Source organism: Canis lupus, chromosome 21, assembly GCF_048164855.1.
Source record: "Canis lupus baileyi chromosome 21, mCanLup2.hap1, whole genome shotgun sequence".
In the NCBI taxonomy this organism is placed as follows: Eukaryota; Metazoa; Chordata; class Mammalia; order Carnivora; family Canidae; genus Canis; species Canis lupus.
Window position 1 is genome coordinate 15134792 of NC_132858.1, and position 17939 is coordinate 15152730.

General features: G+C 42.6%; 2 protein-coding genes and 1 long non-coding RNA gene across 6 annotated transcripts in view; 2 read left to right on the top strand and 1 right to left on the bottom strand.

Moving 5' to 3' along the window:
• Positions 1-8935, bottom strand: part of LOC140612757 (patr class I histocompatibility antigen, A-2 alpha chain-like) — a 27763-nt gene extending 18828 nt beyond the window's left edge. The window contains exons 1-8 of one of the 4 annotated variants that reach the window (XM_072790818.1): positions 8558-8884; positions 8078-8350; positions 7596-7871; positions 6728-7003; positions 6514-6627; positions 5836-5883; positions 5670-5711; positions 5135-5511 (exon numbers count right to left, since the gene is read on the bottom strand). In XM_072790818.1, coding sequence (XP_072646919.1) covers positions 5483-5511; positions 5670-5711; positions 5836-5883; positions 6514-6627; positions 6728-7003; positions 7596-7871; positions 8078-8350; positions 8558-8645 — 1146 coding nt within the window. In that variant the 5' untranslated portion in view covers positions 8646-8884 and the 3' untranslated portion in view covers positions 5135-5482. Of the gene's footprint in view, positions 1-5134; positions 5512-5669; positions 5712-5835; positions 5884-6513; positions 6628-6727; positions 7004-7595; positions 7872-8077; positions 8351-8557 lie in introns of those variants that run through there. The other 3 variants (XM_072790816.1, XM_072790817.1, XM_072790814.1) reach the window with 3 other exon arrangements.
• Positions 8432-12033, top strand: LOC140612758 (uncharacterized). The gene is made up of 2 exons (XR_012013913.1): positions 8432-8830; positions 8945-12033. It is a non-coding gene; the product is annotated as an uncharacterized lncRNA (long non-coding RNA).
• Positions 12034-16879: 4846 nt separating this feature from the next.
• LOC140613337 (olfactory receptor 4A47-like) lies at positions 16880-17939 on the top strand. Its single transcript, XM_072791870.1, has one exon. The coding sequence runs from the start codon at positions 17010-17012 to the stop codon at positions 17937-17939; it is 930 nt and encodes a 309-aa protein (XP_072647971.1). The 5' UTR covers positions 16880-17009.

Sequence of the window (17939 nt, forward strand, 5' to 3'; positions counted from 1 at the left end):
ATGTCCATTATCATGATGAATGGTTCTCCACCCCTCACTTTGAATCTGGAGATGTCTTTGGGTCTAAGATTAATCTCTTGTAAATGACATATAGATGAGTCTTTTAAAAAAAAAATCCATTCAAATACCCTATGCCTTTTGATTGGAGCATTTAGTCCACTTACATTAAGAGTAATTGCTGAGGGGATCCCTGGGTGGCTCAGTGGTTTAGCGCCTGCCTTTGGCCCAGGGTGCGATCCTGGAGTCCCAGGATCGAGTCCCACTCGGGCTCCCAGCATGAAGCCTGCTTCTCCCTCTGCCTGTGTCTCTGCCTCTCTCTCTCTCTCTCTTTCTGTGTCTATCATAAATAAATAAATAAATCTTTAAAAAATCCTAAAAAAAAGAGTAATTGCTGAAAGATATGAATTTAGTGCCATTCTATTGCCTGTAAAGTTACTGTCCTTGTAGATTGTCTCTGTTCCTTTCTGGTCTTTGTTACTTTTGGCCTCTTTCTTCCCTCAAAGGATCCCCTTTACTATTTCTTACAGGATTGTTTTAGTGTTCACAAATTCTTTAGCTTTTGTCTGTACTGGAAACTCTTTATCTCTCCTTCTATTCTAAATGAGAGTCTTGCTGGATAAAGAATTCTTGGCTTTATTTCCCCATTTAGCACCTTGAATATATTATGCCAGTCCTTTCTGTCCTGCCAGGTCTCTGTGGACAGATCTACTGCAGGTCTGCTGTCAGCGTTATGTGTCTATCCTTGTAGGTTAAGGACCTCTTATAGGTAAAGTAGGTTAAGGACCTTAATCTACTTTCAGGATTTTTTCTTTATCTTTGTAATTTCCAAGATTCAGTAATCTGCCAAGGTGTTGAACTATTTTTGATAATTTTGAGGGGAGTTCTCAGTGCCTCTTGGAGTTGGATGCCTATTTCCTTCCCCTGATTAGGGGAGTTATCAGCTATAAGTCATTTAAATAAATCTTCTACCTCTTTTTCCTGTTGCTTCTCATTTCTGGGACTTCCAGAATATGGATATTATTTTGCTTTATGGAATGACTGAGTTCCCTATGTCTATGTTCATGATCTATTTTCTTTCTTTCTTTTTTTTCAGCTTTTTCATTATCCATCACTTAATCTTTTGTATCACTGATTCACTCTTTTGGTTTATTTATCCTTCTTTTCATGGCCTCCATTTGGGACTGCATCTTGGTAATAACATTTCTAATTTTGACCTGACTAGATTTTAGTTCTTTAATTTCTACAGTAAGGGATTCTCTAGTGTGCTCTATGCTTTTTTTTTCAAGCCCAGCTAGTGTCTTTATAATCACTGTTTTAAGTTGTAGTTCATCTTACTTATATCTGTATTGATTAAATACCTGGCAGGGAGTACTGCCTCTTGTTCTTTTTTGTGGGGTAAATGTCTCCATCTTGTCATTTTTTCTAGAAAATAAAAGATGAATGAAAAAGAAAATAAAGAACAAAAACAATAACAGCAACTAAAAAATCAAACAAAAAACTAGATCCTGGGAGGGTTTTGGTCTTGTTAAAAGCACAAGAATCCAAAAGGAAAGTAAAACAATAAAATAAAATAATATGAAAGGAAACAAAAAAATAAGGTATATAAAAAAGAAAAAAAGAAAAAAGAAAACAATGGAAAAATAAGAAAATAACAAAAAATTATACTAAAAATTAAATGAAAATATAAAGAATTCTATATATTGCTTTCCTCAAGAGCTGAAGCTTTTGTAGTCCTCTATGATTAAAACCTGGTGAGAATGAATTGTTTGTGCTGGTTTTCCAGAGAAAGCATCTGTTGCACTGATTCTCAAGTGGTTCTGCCCTAGTGGAAATGCTTCTCCAGGGCACAGGGAAGCAGGGCTCAGTATAAGCAGTTCTAGACTTCAGTAGGTGGCACAGTTTTGGGCCCTGAAGGCTTTCAGCACTGATGGGTAGGATTTATATTGCTGTGCCCTCTCTAGCTTCTGAGCTAACCTGAAAGCATTGGTCTCCCATTCCAATGAGCCCTCACAGAAAAGCAATTAATCACTCTTGTCTTCTTGTCAACTCTGTGTCCATCTGGCCTGTCACTGAGCATTTTTATCTTGAGCTTGTGACTGAGTTTCAGTACTCCAAATTTTAAGGACTCCCTTGAGGTGGATCCATACTGTTCCTCACAGGAGAGGGGCAGGATTTCTCATGCTTCTGCCTTTTGCTGGACTCATCCAAGGAGAGAGGTCCTAGGACCATGCCACAGTTTGCAGTATATGGCAACACAGAGCAGAATGCTGGCACCTAGACTGTTCTCATGCTGGCTTCCTCCCTCTTATGTCTGGGAACTCTACTACATTCAGGCACCCTCATTCTTCTTGGGACCCTGGGGATCCTGAGACTGTGTTGTCATGCCTGGGATTCCACCTGCTTCACTACCTTTAGGCCAGGCCCTTCCTCCACTGTAGCAGACTTCTAAAAGTGTCAGTGTGGGGCTCTGCTCCTTATAATACTTTGCAGTAGCCTCCTTAAGCAGGCTCATTCTCCTCCCCCATATCCTCAGTTTTATCACACAGAGTTCAAGTCTCTGCACCTCCTGCCTTCCAAGCTTCTGCACCTTCCTGCCTTTCTACTCCTAGAGGTGCAGCATTTGTGTTCTTAGATCTTTGATTTCTCAGGTTTTCAGCATGATTTGACAACTGTCCAGTTGTACTCGAACGAGACAAACTTAGGCTTCTCCTACTCCTCTGCCATCTTTATTCCTCTCCTTTACGTACAAATCTAAATGATTTTTTGTAGGAAGAAAAATGCAAAATGTGCTGGGAGGTTTCTCTCCCAAGGGGTACAGCCAGGTGGCAGATTAAAGAAGTGGTATGAGCTTGACAAGAAAAACTCTCCTTGCTAAAAGAATAGAACTGAAATGTTCTCACCACACAAAGAAAGAAACAATAAAGTATGTGAGACAATGCAGGTGTTAGCTAATGTTATGGTGGTAATCATTTTGCAGCATAAAAATGTATCAGATCAAAACGTTGTACACTTAAACTTACAATAGGTTATATGTCAATTATTCTCAATAAAACTGGAAAAAATTTCTGTTCTCTGAAAGTATACCATCATGGATTCCTTGCTCCTTGTTTTGAACAACAGATTCCAAGTTGTTTTAATTGAAACTATATGTTTATATGGAAACACACACATACATACAGATATATATCTTATAAATTATAAATATAAAATGTGAATTATGCACAAGAAATATAAATATTAAAGTATATTTCAAAGTGAATATATGAAATGTATATATGTTATTATTTTTTAAATTTTTTATTTAAATTCAATTTAGTTAACTTACACTGTATTATTAATCTCAGGGCTAGAATTTAGTGGTTTCTTAGTTGCATATAATACCCAGTGCTCATTAAATCCAGTGCCCTCCTTAATGCCCATCACCCAGTTTGCCCATCCTCCCATTCACTGCCCCTCTAGGGCCCCTCAGTTTGTTTCCTGGAGTTAAGGGTCTCTAATATGCCAACAGATGCTTCTAAGGAGAGGTTGTATTGAATGGATTATCTTTCAAAACTGTCTTACAAAAAAAAAAAAAAAACTGTCTTACAACTCCATAGCTCACTCAGAGGAAACTCCAAGCCCTTCTAATGTTAAGGCCTAACATCTGACTTCATTTCAATTGCTGTCTGCTCCAGCTACAGTGGCCTCCTCACCCTTCCTTGAACACAAGACATGCTCTTGCCCTAGTGCATATGCACTAGAGTTTCCCTTGCCTGAGAGGACTTCCCCCAGATAACCACTTAAACAATTGTTTCATGACCTTCAAATATCTCAGAGGTCACCTTCTTGGTGGGCTCACACTCACCGCTATAGTAAAGTAGCCATATTTCCTGTCCCCACACAGGTTTACTCTGGGTCACCTTCCTCGAAGCACTTCCCAACTTCTAACATACACTCTTCCCTTGTTCTGCCCCTTACTACCAGAACATGTGCCTCACAAGGTGGGCAAATGTAGCCCATTTCTAGTCCACCGAAGTGTCTTAGATGTTAAAATAGTGTTCCTGTGTCTGACAATTATCAGTTGAATGAGTGACCAGCATACTGCCCCCTCTCTCTTCCAGATGATCCTCAGGCCATAGCTGTTACATGGTGTTGCTTTTCTCCTCATTGCTGATCTCCCCCCATAACCTCCATTGATTGCCTCTATTCCATACCACCCCCCCCTGCACAGCACAGGAAACAATTATAGTTCTCCTTCAGAAAAAGTTGTACCTAGGCTAATGGGTCATGTATGCCAGACAAATGTGAATTGAAATTAGACGCTGCTTTATCACTCTATGAATTAGAAGTGGAACCAGAACTAGATCACTAGATCTATGGGTAGGGAGCAGGTAGATGAGCAGAGAAGACAGAAACTAACTAATTTAATAAAGATTAGAAACAGTCAGATCTTTTCTCTAACTCCAGAATCTGCCTTTTTAAAAAAGATGAGGAAAAAATGGAAAGAATAATCCAGAATAGCCCTAGAAGGAGGAGAAGAGATGAATGATCTGAAAATGCATCTTGTGATACCACAGAGACTCCTATGTGCAAGGGTTCACTGGGTCTTGTGGAAACAATGAGAGGCTTAGGACTCCTGCGACCATCACAGACAGGGGAACACCAGAGAAAATAAGACCAGAACTTACACACGAGAGTAAAAATAGACCTAATTCTCTATATTAACAAAGAGAAAGAACACCCAAAAGCTGGGGGCTGAGGGCTTGATCCAAGCTGGGGCCTAAGCTGACCTGGTCATAGGAAGCTCTTGATGCCCATAGTCATAAAGACAGGTGATGTCTGAGTCCCTGTGATCACAGGTCCTGGTGTGACAAAATTCCACTGAAGTGACCAGCTATAGCAAAGATGACTCAACTGGGGAGTGACCATGTTAAAGCCCATAATGTACTGAGTACTGACCAGGCAGGGTTTTGTCCACACTTGGCTCCTCACAGCCTCTCCTGGTCCACCTACAACAGACAGCACAGCAATCTGGCAGATTCTGGAAGGTTCTCAGTGCTTCCATTTATTTCGTATCTCAACTTTAAGAGTCTTCTACTTTATTACCATGCCAATTTTATATGACAAGAATAGGAAAAACAAAGTCATATCCAGATTTTCTTTTTTTTTTTTAACTTTTTTTTTAATTTATTTTTTTTTTATTGGTGTTCAATTTACTAACATACAGAATAAGACAAGTTAAATATTACTTCCCAGCCAAATATGAAGTAAAGACAAGGATGGTAATGACCCAGTCCCATCTCTGCTGGAAGAGGAAAGCAGATTAGGGAAAGAACACAGGTCAGTTGGGGGAAGGGACATGATGAGTAGAGGTGGGCCAATTTCCCCACCTGCTCACATTATGCTAATAGGAACAGAGTCACTTTCAGACACCATTAGCAGATGGAGATATCCGGGGCTCTTGAAGTCAAAAAAGTGGGAGTGTGAACAAATCTTGCATCACTCAGAGTCCCACAAGGCAGCTGGCTTGCTCTGTGAAAGAAAATAGTCATGAACAAATTCAGGTCAATCATGTTAAGTGCTGACATCTCCACATGCTTATAATGTTCCACTCAAAGAATCCTCATAACCCAGTCATGTCCCCTCTGCCCCAACCACTCCCCTTGGCTTCAGGCCCTCCAGGGTCTCACCATTAGGAGCCATGACAGACATCTGAGAGTCCTGAGCACTGCCTACGGTAGAACAACAGGATGTGGTCAAAACCCACAAGAGATGAGACTAAAGGAGGAGCTATATAGGGTGGCTGAGTTCCCCCATGGGGTCCTATCTATACTATCCCAGGGTCTCAAGGATCACTCCCTCCATACTTATTTTCAGCCTGTGAGTAGCTCCCTCCTTTTCTGCCTGTGGGAAGAAAATATCATGTCAGAGGCTAAGGAGAAGGCTATGGTATCCAAAGGAATACCCTAGTCCTGTACCAAAATGCAGTTTCCAGGACTGTTAACTGAAGACTCACGGCTGTATCGGAGACCACAGAGAAAGTATATGTAGGGGCACTGGGCCAACTGTCTTCCCGGAGGTCTGTCTGTATCAGGGAATTCCCCCTACCTTCAGCTGCTAGGGCTCAGGTCCCCAATGCCAGAATAGAAAGGTGAAAAATCTGTCCTTCATTTGCACAAGTCTTTACTAAGGAGTGAATGTTAGCAGCTGGCTAGCACATGTATGTGGATGGTACCTCTTTTTCTGTCTCTTTTTAAAAGATTTTATTTATGTATTCATGAAAGACATACAGAGAGAGGCAGAGACATATGCAGAGAGAGAAGCAGGCTCTGTGCTGAGCAGGGAGCCTGATGTAGGACTTGATCCCAGGACTCCGGGATCGTGACCTGTGCCAAAGGCAGATGCTCAACCACTGAGTCACCCAGCTACTCCAGATGGCACTTCTTATTAACAAGACAGGACAAACTTCTACTTTGGGCTTGAAACCTCCCAGTAGGACAGGAAAACTCAGATTCCCCCCACTCCCTTCCCTACCTGAGTGCTTCTTCCTCCATATCACAACTCCAACCAGCATAGCTCCAGTGATCACAAGGAGAACCAGGCCAGCAATGATGCTCACTATGGGGATGGTGGACTGAGGAGGTGGTTCTGGAAAGGGAAGGGAAGGCGAGGGGCCCAGACCTCAGGCTTGAGTCATGACCTCACAGTTGTTCTCTGAGAAGAGTGTCTATGCCAAACCCCTCCTTACCCCATCTCAAGGTGATGGGCTTGGGCAGGCTCTTGTGCAGAATATGGCATGTGTATCTCTGCTCCTCTCCAGAAGGCACCACCACAGCTGCCCACTTCTGGAAGGTCCCATCTCCTCCAGGCCTGGTCTCCACAAGCTCTGTGTCCTGGGTCTGGTCCTCCCCATCACGCTGCCAGGTCAAGGTGATCTCCGCAGGGTAGAAGCCCAGAGCCCAGCACTTCAGGGTGACCTCATGCTCAGAGATGGGACGGCGGGTCACAGATGTTTTGGGGGGGTCTGAAGAAGAAGAATCAGAAAATCCACACTCTGGGTTACCTTCATGGGTCATTAAAGCAGCACTTGTGACCATGCTGAGGATGGAGAGGACAATTGGTTTAGAAGGAAAAAGCACAAAACCCTGACACAGCCTAGACTTGGTTGTCTGGAATAACATTTTAGAATCACGGAAAGATCCCGGGACAGGAGAGTGCAGGTCTAGAGTGGGGAACACACTAACGGTCTGGACTGCAGCAGAGGGTCAGTGACTCAGAAAACCTGGAGTCAGACCTCCAAAAATGTTCTCCGATGGAGAACAAGGCCTTGAGAAGGAAAGCCATGGTTCACAAGGTGGTTTCCAGGATGGAGGAGAACTCTGATGAGTTATTTCAGGGATGGTCTCCACCTGCCTCCAGGGAGACTGGATTCCTCAGTTGTCCTCTAGAGGAAAGCAGCTCTTTTGAAGAATTACTCTGTAGTGGGAATATGAATGTTGAGATGGATCTTTTTCTTCCCACCTGTGGGAGGGGGCAGTATTCTGACACTGAGTCCACCCTCCCTTCCTTGGGGGAAGCCAGCCCCAGCAGAGTGAAGATGGGGAGGCCCCTGGTACCTGCGCGCTGCAGCGTCTCCCTCCCATTCTCCAGGTGTCTGCGGAGCCACTCCAAGCACCTGCCCTCCAGGAAGTTCTTACGGTTCTCAGCTACACTGGCCGCATCCCACTTGCGCCGAGTGATCTGAGCCACCGGGTCCTCCACGATCCAGGAGCGCAGGTCCTCGCTCAGGGTGATGTAATCCAGGCCGTCATAGGCGTGACGCAGGTACCCGCGCAGGAAGCGCCCATCAGGTCCCACGTCGCAGCCTGCTATAATCTGGAAGGTGTGAGACCCTGGCCCCGCCCCACGGTGTGTCAGCACGAAAGTCTACAACTGAAAACAAAACCCAGTCGCGTCCCCAGGAGTCTCCTTCCCTTTCGGGGACGGGGACGGGTGAGTCCCGCAGCCTGGGGGTGGCCCTCGGCCCCAGACACTCGGGGCGACCTCGGCCCGTGGGCGGAGACGGGGATGGCGACCTGGACCCGCCCCCGTGGCTCACCGGTCCTGCTCTGATTGGAGTAGTCCTGCGAAACTTCGTTCAGCGTCCCTCGGAGGAACTGTGTGCAGGTCCTGGAGTCCAGCGTGCGCTCTTCCCAGTACTCAGGCCCCTCCTGCTCCAGCCACCGCACCAGCGGCTCAGGCCGCCGACCCTCGCGTTCGCTGTCGAACCGTTCCAACGGCGTGTCGTCCACGTAGGCGACTGCCCAGTGGCGGGGCTCCCCGTGGCCAGGCCGGGATACGACCGTGTTCAAGAACCTCAGGGAGTGCGAGCCTGCGGGCGCCAAGAGGCTGAGCCTCCTCCCGGGCGGGGGTCCCGGGGGCTTAGGGGCTGGTCGGTGGGGAAGGGGCCAGGGGCGGGAGGTGAGTGGGGCCGAGGTGTGGGCGAGGCGGAGGTGAGGGCCTGGGTCCATCCCGGGTGGAGTAGGGCTTCCTCCCCGCTCCCCGCCTGCGGCGCTTTCTCTGCGGACCCCAGGCTCACCTGCACTGGTCTGGGCCAGGCCCAGGGTCCCCGACAGCAGCAGCAGCAGCAGCAGCAGGAGGAGGGTTCGGGGGCGCATGACAGGCATCCACGTGTTCCAGGCAGCAACTGAGTTGCAGAGGAGACACTGTCAGCCCTGAGCCACGGTGAGGTGACGCCGATTGGCTTCTCTAGAAACCCGACTGGCAATGGGAATGCCACCCGGAGTCGCGTCACGAGTATCCCGGCAGAAGGACCTCAAGCAGGATGTGAGAGGAAGTGAAACCAGCGCATGTGGGGACTCCCCAAGCAGGGCTTCCCCCGCCCCAGACACTGCCTTTGCGCGGACAGCCTGAGCGACAGGCCTGGGGATTTATGACTTTGTCCTTGACCCCTCTTCTCCTGCAGGGAGTGCTCTTGTCACATGGTCTCACTGCTGCAGTCCGTGATTCTCAAACATTTCGTTGTCAGGATATCTACAAGTTAGTGAGGACCTCCAAGAAAGATTTTGTGTGTGGGGGCTATGGTTATATCTATCAATATTGCCTGGGACTCCAGGATCACGCCCTGGGTCAAAGGCAGGCGCTAGACCGCTGAGCTACCCAGGGATCCCTCTTCTTCTGTTTTGAATGATAACATTGCTGGATAGGGTATTCTTGGCTGCAGATTTTCCCCATTCAGCATGTTGAATATATCATGCCCGCTCTCCTCTGCCTCACCATGTTTCTCCAGAGAGATGTTGAAAACCTTATTGGTCTTCCCTTGTAGGTTAGAGACTTCTTTTGTCTTGCTGCTGTTAGGATTATTCTTTATCTCAATATTTTGCAGATTTAACTACAATATCTTGGTGTTGACTTGCTTTTGTTGATTTAGATGAGAGTTCTCTGTGTCTTCTGAATTTGGTTGACTATTTCCTTCCCTAGATTAGGGAACTTTCAGCTATAATCTCCTAAAATAAACCTTCTGTTCCTTTTTCTCTCTTCTTCTTCCAGGACTCATATGATATGACTGTTTTTTACATATGATTGAGTCACTGAATTCCCTGTCTACTCTCATGATCCAGAATTTTTTTCTTTCTTTTTTCAATTTCAGTATTGCTCATAATTGTCTTCTATAGCATTTATTTATTTCTCTGCATCTTCCATTCTTGTAGTCATTACATCCAGTTATTGCATTTTTTATTTCATCCTGATAGTTTCTTCACTCATCTTTGTAGTAAGGGTCTCTCTGATGTCTTCTCTGTTTTTCTCCAAGCCTTGCTAATATCCTTATGATTGTGCTTTAAAGTCCACATCAGGCTTATTACTTTTATCTGTTTTGATTATATCCCTGGCCATGACCTTTTCTTGTTCTTTCTTTTGGGATGGATTCCTCTTTTTTGGCATCTTGACTAGGACTTTGCTTCTTCTCTGTGTTAGGGAAGTCTATTGTGTTTCCTGTCCCTTAGAGTAATGGCTTTATGTAGAAGAGGTCATATAGTGTCCAGGGTCTGATGCTTCAGAAAATGTCTTTGGTGTGTGCTTCATGTACTCTGACTGTGTTTTGGCTGCTCTGTCACTCAGGTCAATTGTCTGCAAAGATTCTGTTTGCATCCGGAGGAGATCGTTTGGTCTTTGGCCAGAATGCAGTGAGTTTTAACTAGGTATGCTCTGGTCTGCTTGATTAAGGAGACCTGATGCTATTTCCACTAGAAGTGAAGCTTTGAAGAATTCTGTGGTCAGTAGAATGTGTGGTGAATGCAGGGATTTCTGGTGGTCCTCTGGGAAAGGGACCTGTTGCACTAGTCCTTGGGTACACTTGCCCAAGAAAAGCATTACCATCAGGGTACAGTGAAGAGGGACTTGGTATAAGTAGGTTAGGCAGCCAGTTTGGCAATGTGCTGTTTTTTGAAGCTGGTTTATGCTGATGGGTAAGGGAGGGAAATAGCACTAGCAATATCCTTTGTCCCCAGAGAGTAGGGTCCATGCTTGCTGCTCTCAGGAAAGCAGTTTCAGAGGAGCAAATAATTTCCCCTCAAGTGTCCCAGTATTTTTTAGGTCTCTGATTTCACACACTGTCTGCATCTGGTTACTTGCCTGTCTAGAGCAGTGCAGTGCACCTTGGGCTCTAATCCAGACAAGCCTGCTGACATTTAAAACTCTAAACTTCATGATGTGTACAGAAACCCACACTGGTCTTCTGGAGTAGGGTCTCACTGTGTTGGAACCCTTGCATGTTTGACCCAGAAGGACAGTTTTGTTAGAGTGCAGGGGCATGCGATTTAGAGCAAAGCAGCTTAAAGAGCCAGTGTCCAGGTAAACCACCCCTAGCAGGTGTCTCTGTTCCTATGCTGATGGGTGGAGAAGGGAAATGGTGCCTTCTGGCTCTTTTGTCCCCAGAGAAGCAATGCTACCTCTCAAAGATGTGCTCCAAAAAGTAAAAATGATGTCTCCCCATGCCCCTTAAGCGATCCTTAGATTGTGCTATCTGCCTGGATTACCGGCCTGTCTCTTTTCCAGAAGTAAGGCAGCAACCTCATATCTCTCTGTCCTAGCCAAGACCAGGGAACCCAGTCTTTGAGCCCCACTGGTTGCAAACACTTACAAAAATCAGCCCCTCTTATTATCCCTACCAATGGCTCCTTGTGTGTAGCCTTGTGTTCTCCACTCTCTCTCACCATTCTCTGCAAATGGGGCTCTCCCCCTTCAGGAACTGGGATCCCTTTCCCCACAAAGCACATCATCATACTTCTTACCTTCCTCCATGTGGCTTATTGCGTTCCTCTAGTTGTGCAGTTTATTCTGTCAGTCCTCAGATAAATTTTTGGGTACTCAGAATAATTTGAAGGTTATTTAGTTGTGTTCGATGGACTAGGGAAGCTTAGGGTCTTCCTACTATGCTGCCAACCTAGCTACTCCAAATTATGATTTTATCCATTTGTAAGTGCATAAATCAGTGGCACTGAGTCATTTTGCATTGTCATATTCATTAAGTAAGTTAATTAACATGTGTTATGCAAGCACCAGCACCATCCATGTCAAGTGCTTTTTCATCTTCCAAACTGAAATTCCACACTCATCAGACATTACTTCCCCATTCCTTTTCTATGGGCTTTAGGCAGCCATCATTCTGTTTTCTTTCTATCTATGAATTTGTCTATTTTAAGTACCTATGTCTGTGGGATCATACAATATTTTTTTTTTGTGACTGTCTTCTTTCACTTAGCATAGTGAATTGTAGGTTAATGTATATTTTAGCATGTGTTAGAATTTCCTTCATTTTTTAGGGTAAATACAAAACTGTTGTGTGTATATACCTCACTCTGTTCATACATTTATCTGTCAGTACACATGTTGGCTGCTTTTACCTTCTGGCTATCATGAATTATACTGCCATGAATATGGGCATAGAAGTAACTGTCTGAGTCTGTGATTTCTGTTATTTTATGTATATATCCCAAATTGGAATATGGATCATAAAATAAAGTTTTACTTAATTTCTTAGGAAGTACCATAACATTTTCCATAGCAGCTGTATCATTTTACATTCCCACCAGCAAAACACAGTTGCTCTGATTTGTCCACTGTTCTACATGTGTTACTATTTTTACATTTTGTGATCATAGCTGTCTTGTTGGATGTGAAGTGGTGTTGCATCATGGTTTTAAAATACATTTCCCTAAATGATTAGTGACATTGAATATCTTTTCATGTGCTTATAGGGCATTCACATAGCTTCTCTGGAGAAATGTCTGGTGAGGTCCTTTGCTCATTTTTAATCAGAATGGTGTTTTTTTTTTAAGATTTTATTCATTTGACAGAGACAGAGCACAAGATAGCACAAGCTTGGGCAAGGCAGAGGTAAAGGGAAAAGCAGGCTCCCTGCTGAGCAAGAAGCCTGACTTGGGGCTCTTGCTGCAACAAGGACACTGCTATCATGAAATGAGACAGAACATAAAGACTCCTAACTCTGGGAACCGAACTAGGGGTGGTGGAAGGGGAGGAGGGCGGGGGTGGGGGTGAATGGGTGACGGGCACTGAGGGGGGCACTTGACGGGATGAGCACTGGGTGTTATTCTGTATGTTGGCAAATTGAATACCAATAAAAAAATAAACTTATTATTAAAAAAAATGAAATGAGGCAAAGACTTTTTTTTTTTTTGAGATGTGGAAGTTCTTTATATGTTCTGGATACTAACACTTCATCAAATATATCAATTGCAGATATTTTCTCTCATCTGTAAGATGCCTTTTCTCTCTGCCAATAGTGTCCTGTGACGTGCAAAGTTCTTAAATTTGACAAAGTATAATTTATGCATGTTTTCTTTTTGTGCTCGTGCTTTTGGTGTCCTACTCAAGAAATCATTCATTACCAAATCCAAAGTTATTAAGCTTTCGTTCATGTCTTCTTCCACGAATTTCATAGTTCTAGTTGGTAGTTTAGATCTTTGATCTATTTTGAGTCCGTTTTTGTGTATGGTGTATGTTGTTAAGTGTTCAGTTTCATTCCTTCACATGTGGATATCCAGTTTCAAAGCACCGTTTTTAAACCACCCGTCTTTTCCCAGCAATACTCTTGTCACCGATCAAAGATCATTTGAGCACATAAGCAAAGGTTTTTTCTGGGCTCTGTATTTGATTCTATTGTTATGTCCACCTTTATGCCAATATCACACTGTTTTGATTACCATAGCTTTGTAGTTTTAGAACCAGGAAGTCCTCCAACTTTTTGTTTGTTTTTTTCCCCCAAGGTTACCTTGACTGCTTGGAGTGTCTTGGGTTTCCACCTGAATTTTAGGATGGATTTTGGTATTTCTGCAAAAAGTATTTTGGATTTTGTTAGAAGTTGCATTGAATCTTTAGATTACTTTAGGTAGCACTGACATCTCAAAAACAAGAACTATATCAGTTGCAGAAAGTCTTTCCATTTATTTATGTCTTCTAGAATATCTTTCAGACACACTGTCATTTTTCACTGTAGAAATGTTGCCTCCTTGTTTAAGTTTATTCTTAAGTATTTTGTTCTAGTTGTGCTGTAGTAAAAGGAATTGTTTTCTTAATCCTCTCTGGGTTGTCATTGGTAGTACAGAGATTCAGCATTTTTTATTTTTTTGTGAAAACAAGCGAAGAAGCAAACAACTTTCAAAAAAAAAAAAAACACAAATTGGATACAGAAGGACTTTACCTCAACACGATAAAGGCCATATGACAGATCCATAGCTAACATGACACCCAGCAAGGAAAAGTGGAAAGCTTTCCCACTACAATCAGGCACAAGATGAGAGTGCCTAAGCTCACCCTTCCTTTTCAAAATAGCTCTGGAATAAAACTCCCTGAGAAATGTTTAGCCATCAGTGAACTGAGATTATTTTACTTAATTAATTTTTATTACCTGTACCAGTGTTTCTGATGGTAGCCACTTTCTATCCTTTGGATCTCAGCTTAAGTATCACCTTTGAAGAAAGGCCTTCCTTGATCACCTTCTCCATAGTAGAAATCTCCCTGAGAACCCTATTTGCTCTATCATTAACTTTGATGAAGGATATAATCAGTTTACTAAATTTTCCCCTTATTTACTGTCTGACTCCATTATGAGAATATAAGGTCCACCCAGAAAGGACCTTTTGCATAATTTCCCCCCCAATTTCATTAATTCCTCTGTTCCCATTCATAGCAAAGTTCGTAGCAGACAATAGGATCTCCAAATTAAAGAGATTAATATTAATAGTTATTATGCCTTAATCTGTGAATATATATCTAGAACATCTAATCACACTTCAAGGCAGCAAAAATTGAGTGTTTAATGAAAGGAAAGAAAAACTATCTATGACAAATGGAGAAATACATGATAAATTAATCTCATCTAACACAACATGACAGGGCTGAAATTTTATTCTTTACCAGCAGTAGTCTCACAACAGTTCTAAAGCTATTTTTTTTATTATGTTACATCTTTCTGAAGCTAATTATGTGATTTGCCCTATTAGTATCTTTTTAAGAGATGTTTTTAAAAGTTTTTGTGGAAAGTCCCAGTGAATTTAATTAAACACAAATCAGTCTTGGATACTTTCCAATTCTAGCACTGAATGAGGAATACGGTTAGAAGGGATAAAATGTCCAATGATCTTTGTTCCTACTGGGGAGAAGATGCTATGCTCCTAGCAACTAATACACATTTTTTAAGGAGGATTCAGGTAGGTTTTAAGCATTATCTGAAGAAAAACACAAGAATGTCTCCTAAAATATCAAGTCAGCTTATCTGAGCAAACCAACAGGACAGAATGAAGATGACTAAACAGTTAAATGGTATTTTTCTATTTAGAAATTAGTAGGAAAGAAGTTTCTTGAGAAAAACCTCCCTGGGAAATGGCCAGTTGCTCTCTTTTTATGTGAAGACTTACTTGTCTTTTTTTTTTTTTAATTTATTTATTTATGATAGTCACAGACAGGGAGAGAGAGAGAGACAGAGGGAGAAGCAGGCTCCATGCACCGGGAGCCCGATGTGGGACTCGATCCCAGGTCTCCAGGATCACGCCCTGGGCCAAAGGCAGGCGCCAAACCGCTGCGCCACCCAGGGATCCCATCTTTTTTTTTTTTTTTTAATTTATTTTTTATTGGTGTTCAATTTACTAACATACAGAATAACCCCCAGTGCCCGTCACCCACTCACTCCCACCCCCCGCCCTCCTCCCCTTCTACCACCCCTAGTTCGTTTCCCAGAGTTAGCAGTCTTTATGTTCTGTCTCCCTTTCTGATATTTCCCACACATTTCTTCTCCCTTCCCTTATATTCCCTTTCACTATTATTTATATTCCCCAAATGAATGAGAACATATAATGTTTGTGCTTCTCCGACTTACTTCACTCAGCATAATACCCTCCAGTTCCATCCACGTCGAAGCAAATGGTGGGTATTTGTCATTTCTAATAGCTGAGTAATATTCCATTGTATACCATCTTTTTGATAAATTATCCTAACGTGACATATTTTTGTTTTTCTGTATGGAAAGTGGAATTCCTAGGGAATAATCTACGGTGCAAATAAAAGCAAACTTCCAAATAACTGAAGACTCCGTGGAGAAAATAGATAGTTGAATGAAATAAAATACACCCGCAAGTACTGCTGAAGTTTTTTGCTCTCTCTTGTTAAACTGAATGGTGGAGGAATTTGAGGTCGCTGTGAATGGGTAAAAAGTGTTCCTTCAGATTATGGACTCGCTTTCTTATGGTAAGACTAACAGTAAATAGTGGAAACCAGGCTTTGCAATTGTATGAGTAGCTTTATTATGTAAAAGTGAGATCACTTTGAGATAAAGCAAGCTTGGATTCAAATTCTAGTTTTATTACTTAAAAATGGGTGACCTTGGGAAAATTTATTTGATGTTCTAGCCTCAGTTTGCTCAAATGTGAAAAGGAGATTATAGTTCCACTTACTGTAATATAAAATGTGATTCATTAATTTGTAAGTGAATGATTGGAATCCACTGTAATTATGAGCGGTGCAGTGATTAGATCAGAATCAGATTTTAAAAAGGATCATTTGGGCTGTGTTAGGAAAACAAATTGATGGAGGCCAGATGAAAGGGAAGAGACACTGCAGAAGGTTACTGCAGTGGGTCAGAAATGGAGAGGGGAGGGAAATGATCCAGTTTGTGATATATTTTGAAGGGGGTTAATATAATTTGTTAAAGGTATTGATAAATGATATGAGAGCAAGGGAGGTGTGAAGGATACTGTAATATTTCTTGTCTGGTCAATGATGTGGAAAGTGGTACCAATTAGTGAGATGGGAAACTCCCATGTTTATGGAGAAAAATTAAAAAGTTAGTTTTATAAGTACTGAACTGATAATCAAATTGGAAATGTCCAGAGTTGGAGATGTTGCATACTGAAAGTTTAAAAATTAAGGGAGAGACACAACATTGGAATGGTTCCAGATTTCTTGGTCAGGAAAAGTGGGCATATCCAACCACAGATCCTAAGGAAGAGGTTTCAGACAATCTAGGTCAGCAACCTTCCATTCCCAGTTTCATCCACTCACTTAGAATATGTCAATTACCCTAACTGGGTCTCAGGTATTTCACTTTTATAAAATGTGCACATTTTTTCATGGAATTCCCTTGCCCCTTTTTCTTCTGGTCATTCTCTTTTCCTTTGAAATTCAGCTAAAGCATTGCTTCCTCTGGGACACTTTCTTTAATTGCTGTTTGGTTGATAAATTCCTACCGTGTGGCCTTCAGATTGTGTGACTATTTTTATAATGGCACTATTTCATTGATGATTATTTTGTATGCTACCACTGAGTGCAGGAAACCATGGCTTGTTCAAATTGGAAATCATAACGTCTATGAAACATTTGACACAAATGGGTATCTCTTCCACATTCTTTTAATTGGGTCAATAAAAGCGTGATCTAACAATGCATTTAAAGGTTTCCCCCCTTGTTTTGTAGATCACCTGCTTCTAATATGAGAAGTCAGCTCCTATCCAGACTAGATGGAACCAAGAAACAACGTAACTTACTTTGTCCTCTTGGGCCTCACACAGGATCCTAAGGAACAGAAGGTCCTTTGTGTTATGTTCTTGCTCTTCTATATTTTGACAGTGGTGGGCAACTTGCTCATTGTGTTGACTATAGCTCTCAGTAAGACCCTGGGCTCACCTATGTACTTGTTTCTTGCTAACCTATCATTTATGGATGTCACTTATTCCTCTTGCATTTCCCCCAGATTGATTTCAACCTTGTTCTTTGGGGAAAATACCATATCCTTCCATTCTTGTATGACACAGTTATTTACAGAGCACCTTTTTGGTGGATCAGAGGTCTTTCTTCTGCTGGTGATGGCCTATGACCGCTATGTGGCCATCTGTAAGCCTTTGCATTATTTGGTTATCATGAGGCAATGGGTGTGTGTTGTGCTGCTGGTGGTATCCTGGATTGGAGGTTTTCTGCATTCAGTAATTCAAGTTAGCACCATTTATGGGCTCCCATTTTGTGGTCCCAATGTTGTTGATCATTTCATCTGTGAAATGTACCCTTTACTGGAACTGGTCTGTACTGACACATATGTCATTGGGCTATTAGTTGTAGCCAATGGAGGGATGATCTGCACTATTGTGTTTGCGTTCTTACTCATCTCTTATGGTGTCATCTTGCACTCTCTAAAGAACCTTAGTCCAGAGGGGAAGCGGAAAGCCCTCCAGACCTGTGGCTCCCACATCACTGTGGTGGTCTTCTTCTTTGTTTCATGTATTTTCATGTATGTAAGACCTGCTAAGACCTTCCCCATTGACAAATCCCTGAGTGTGTTTTTTACAGTCATAACCCCAATGCTGAACCCGTTGATCTACACTTTGCGAAATTCTGAGATGACAAATGCTATGAAGAAGCTCTGGAGGAGAAATGTTATATCTTTTAGTAGATAA

What these genes read in the sequence shown, in the direction of transcription:
- LOC140613337 (XM_072791870.1), top strand. Translation starts at nt 17,010, where the DNA reads ATGGAACCAAGAAACAACGTAACTTACTTTGTCCTCTTGGGCCTCACA.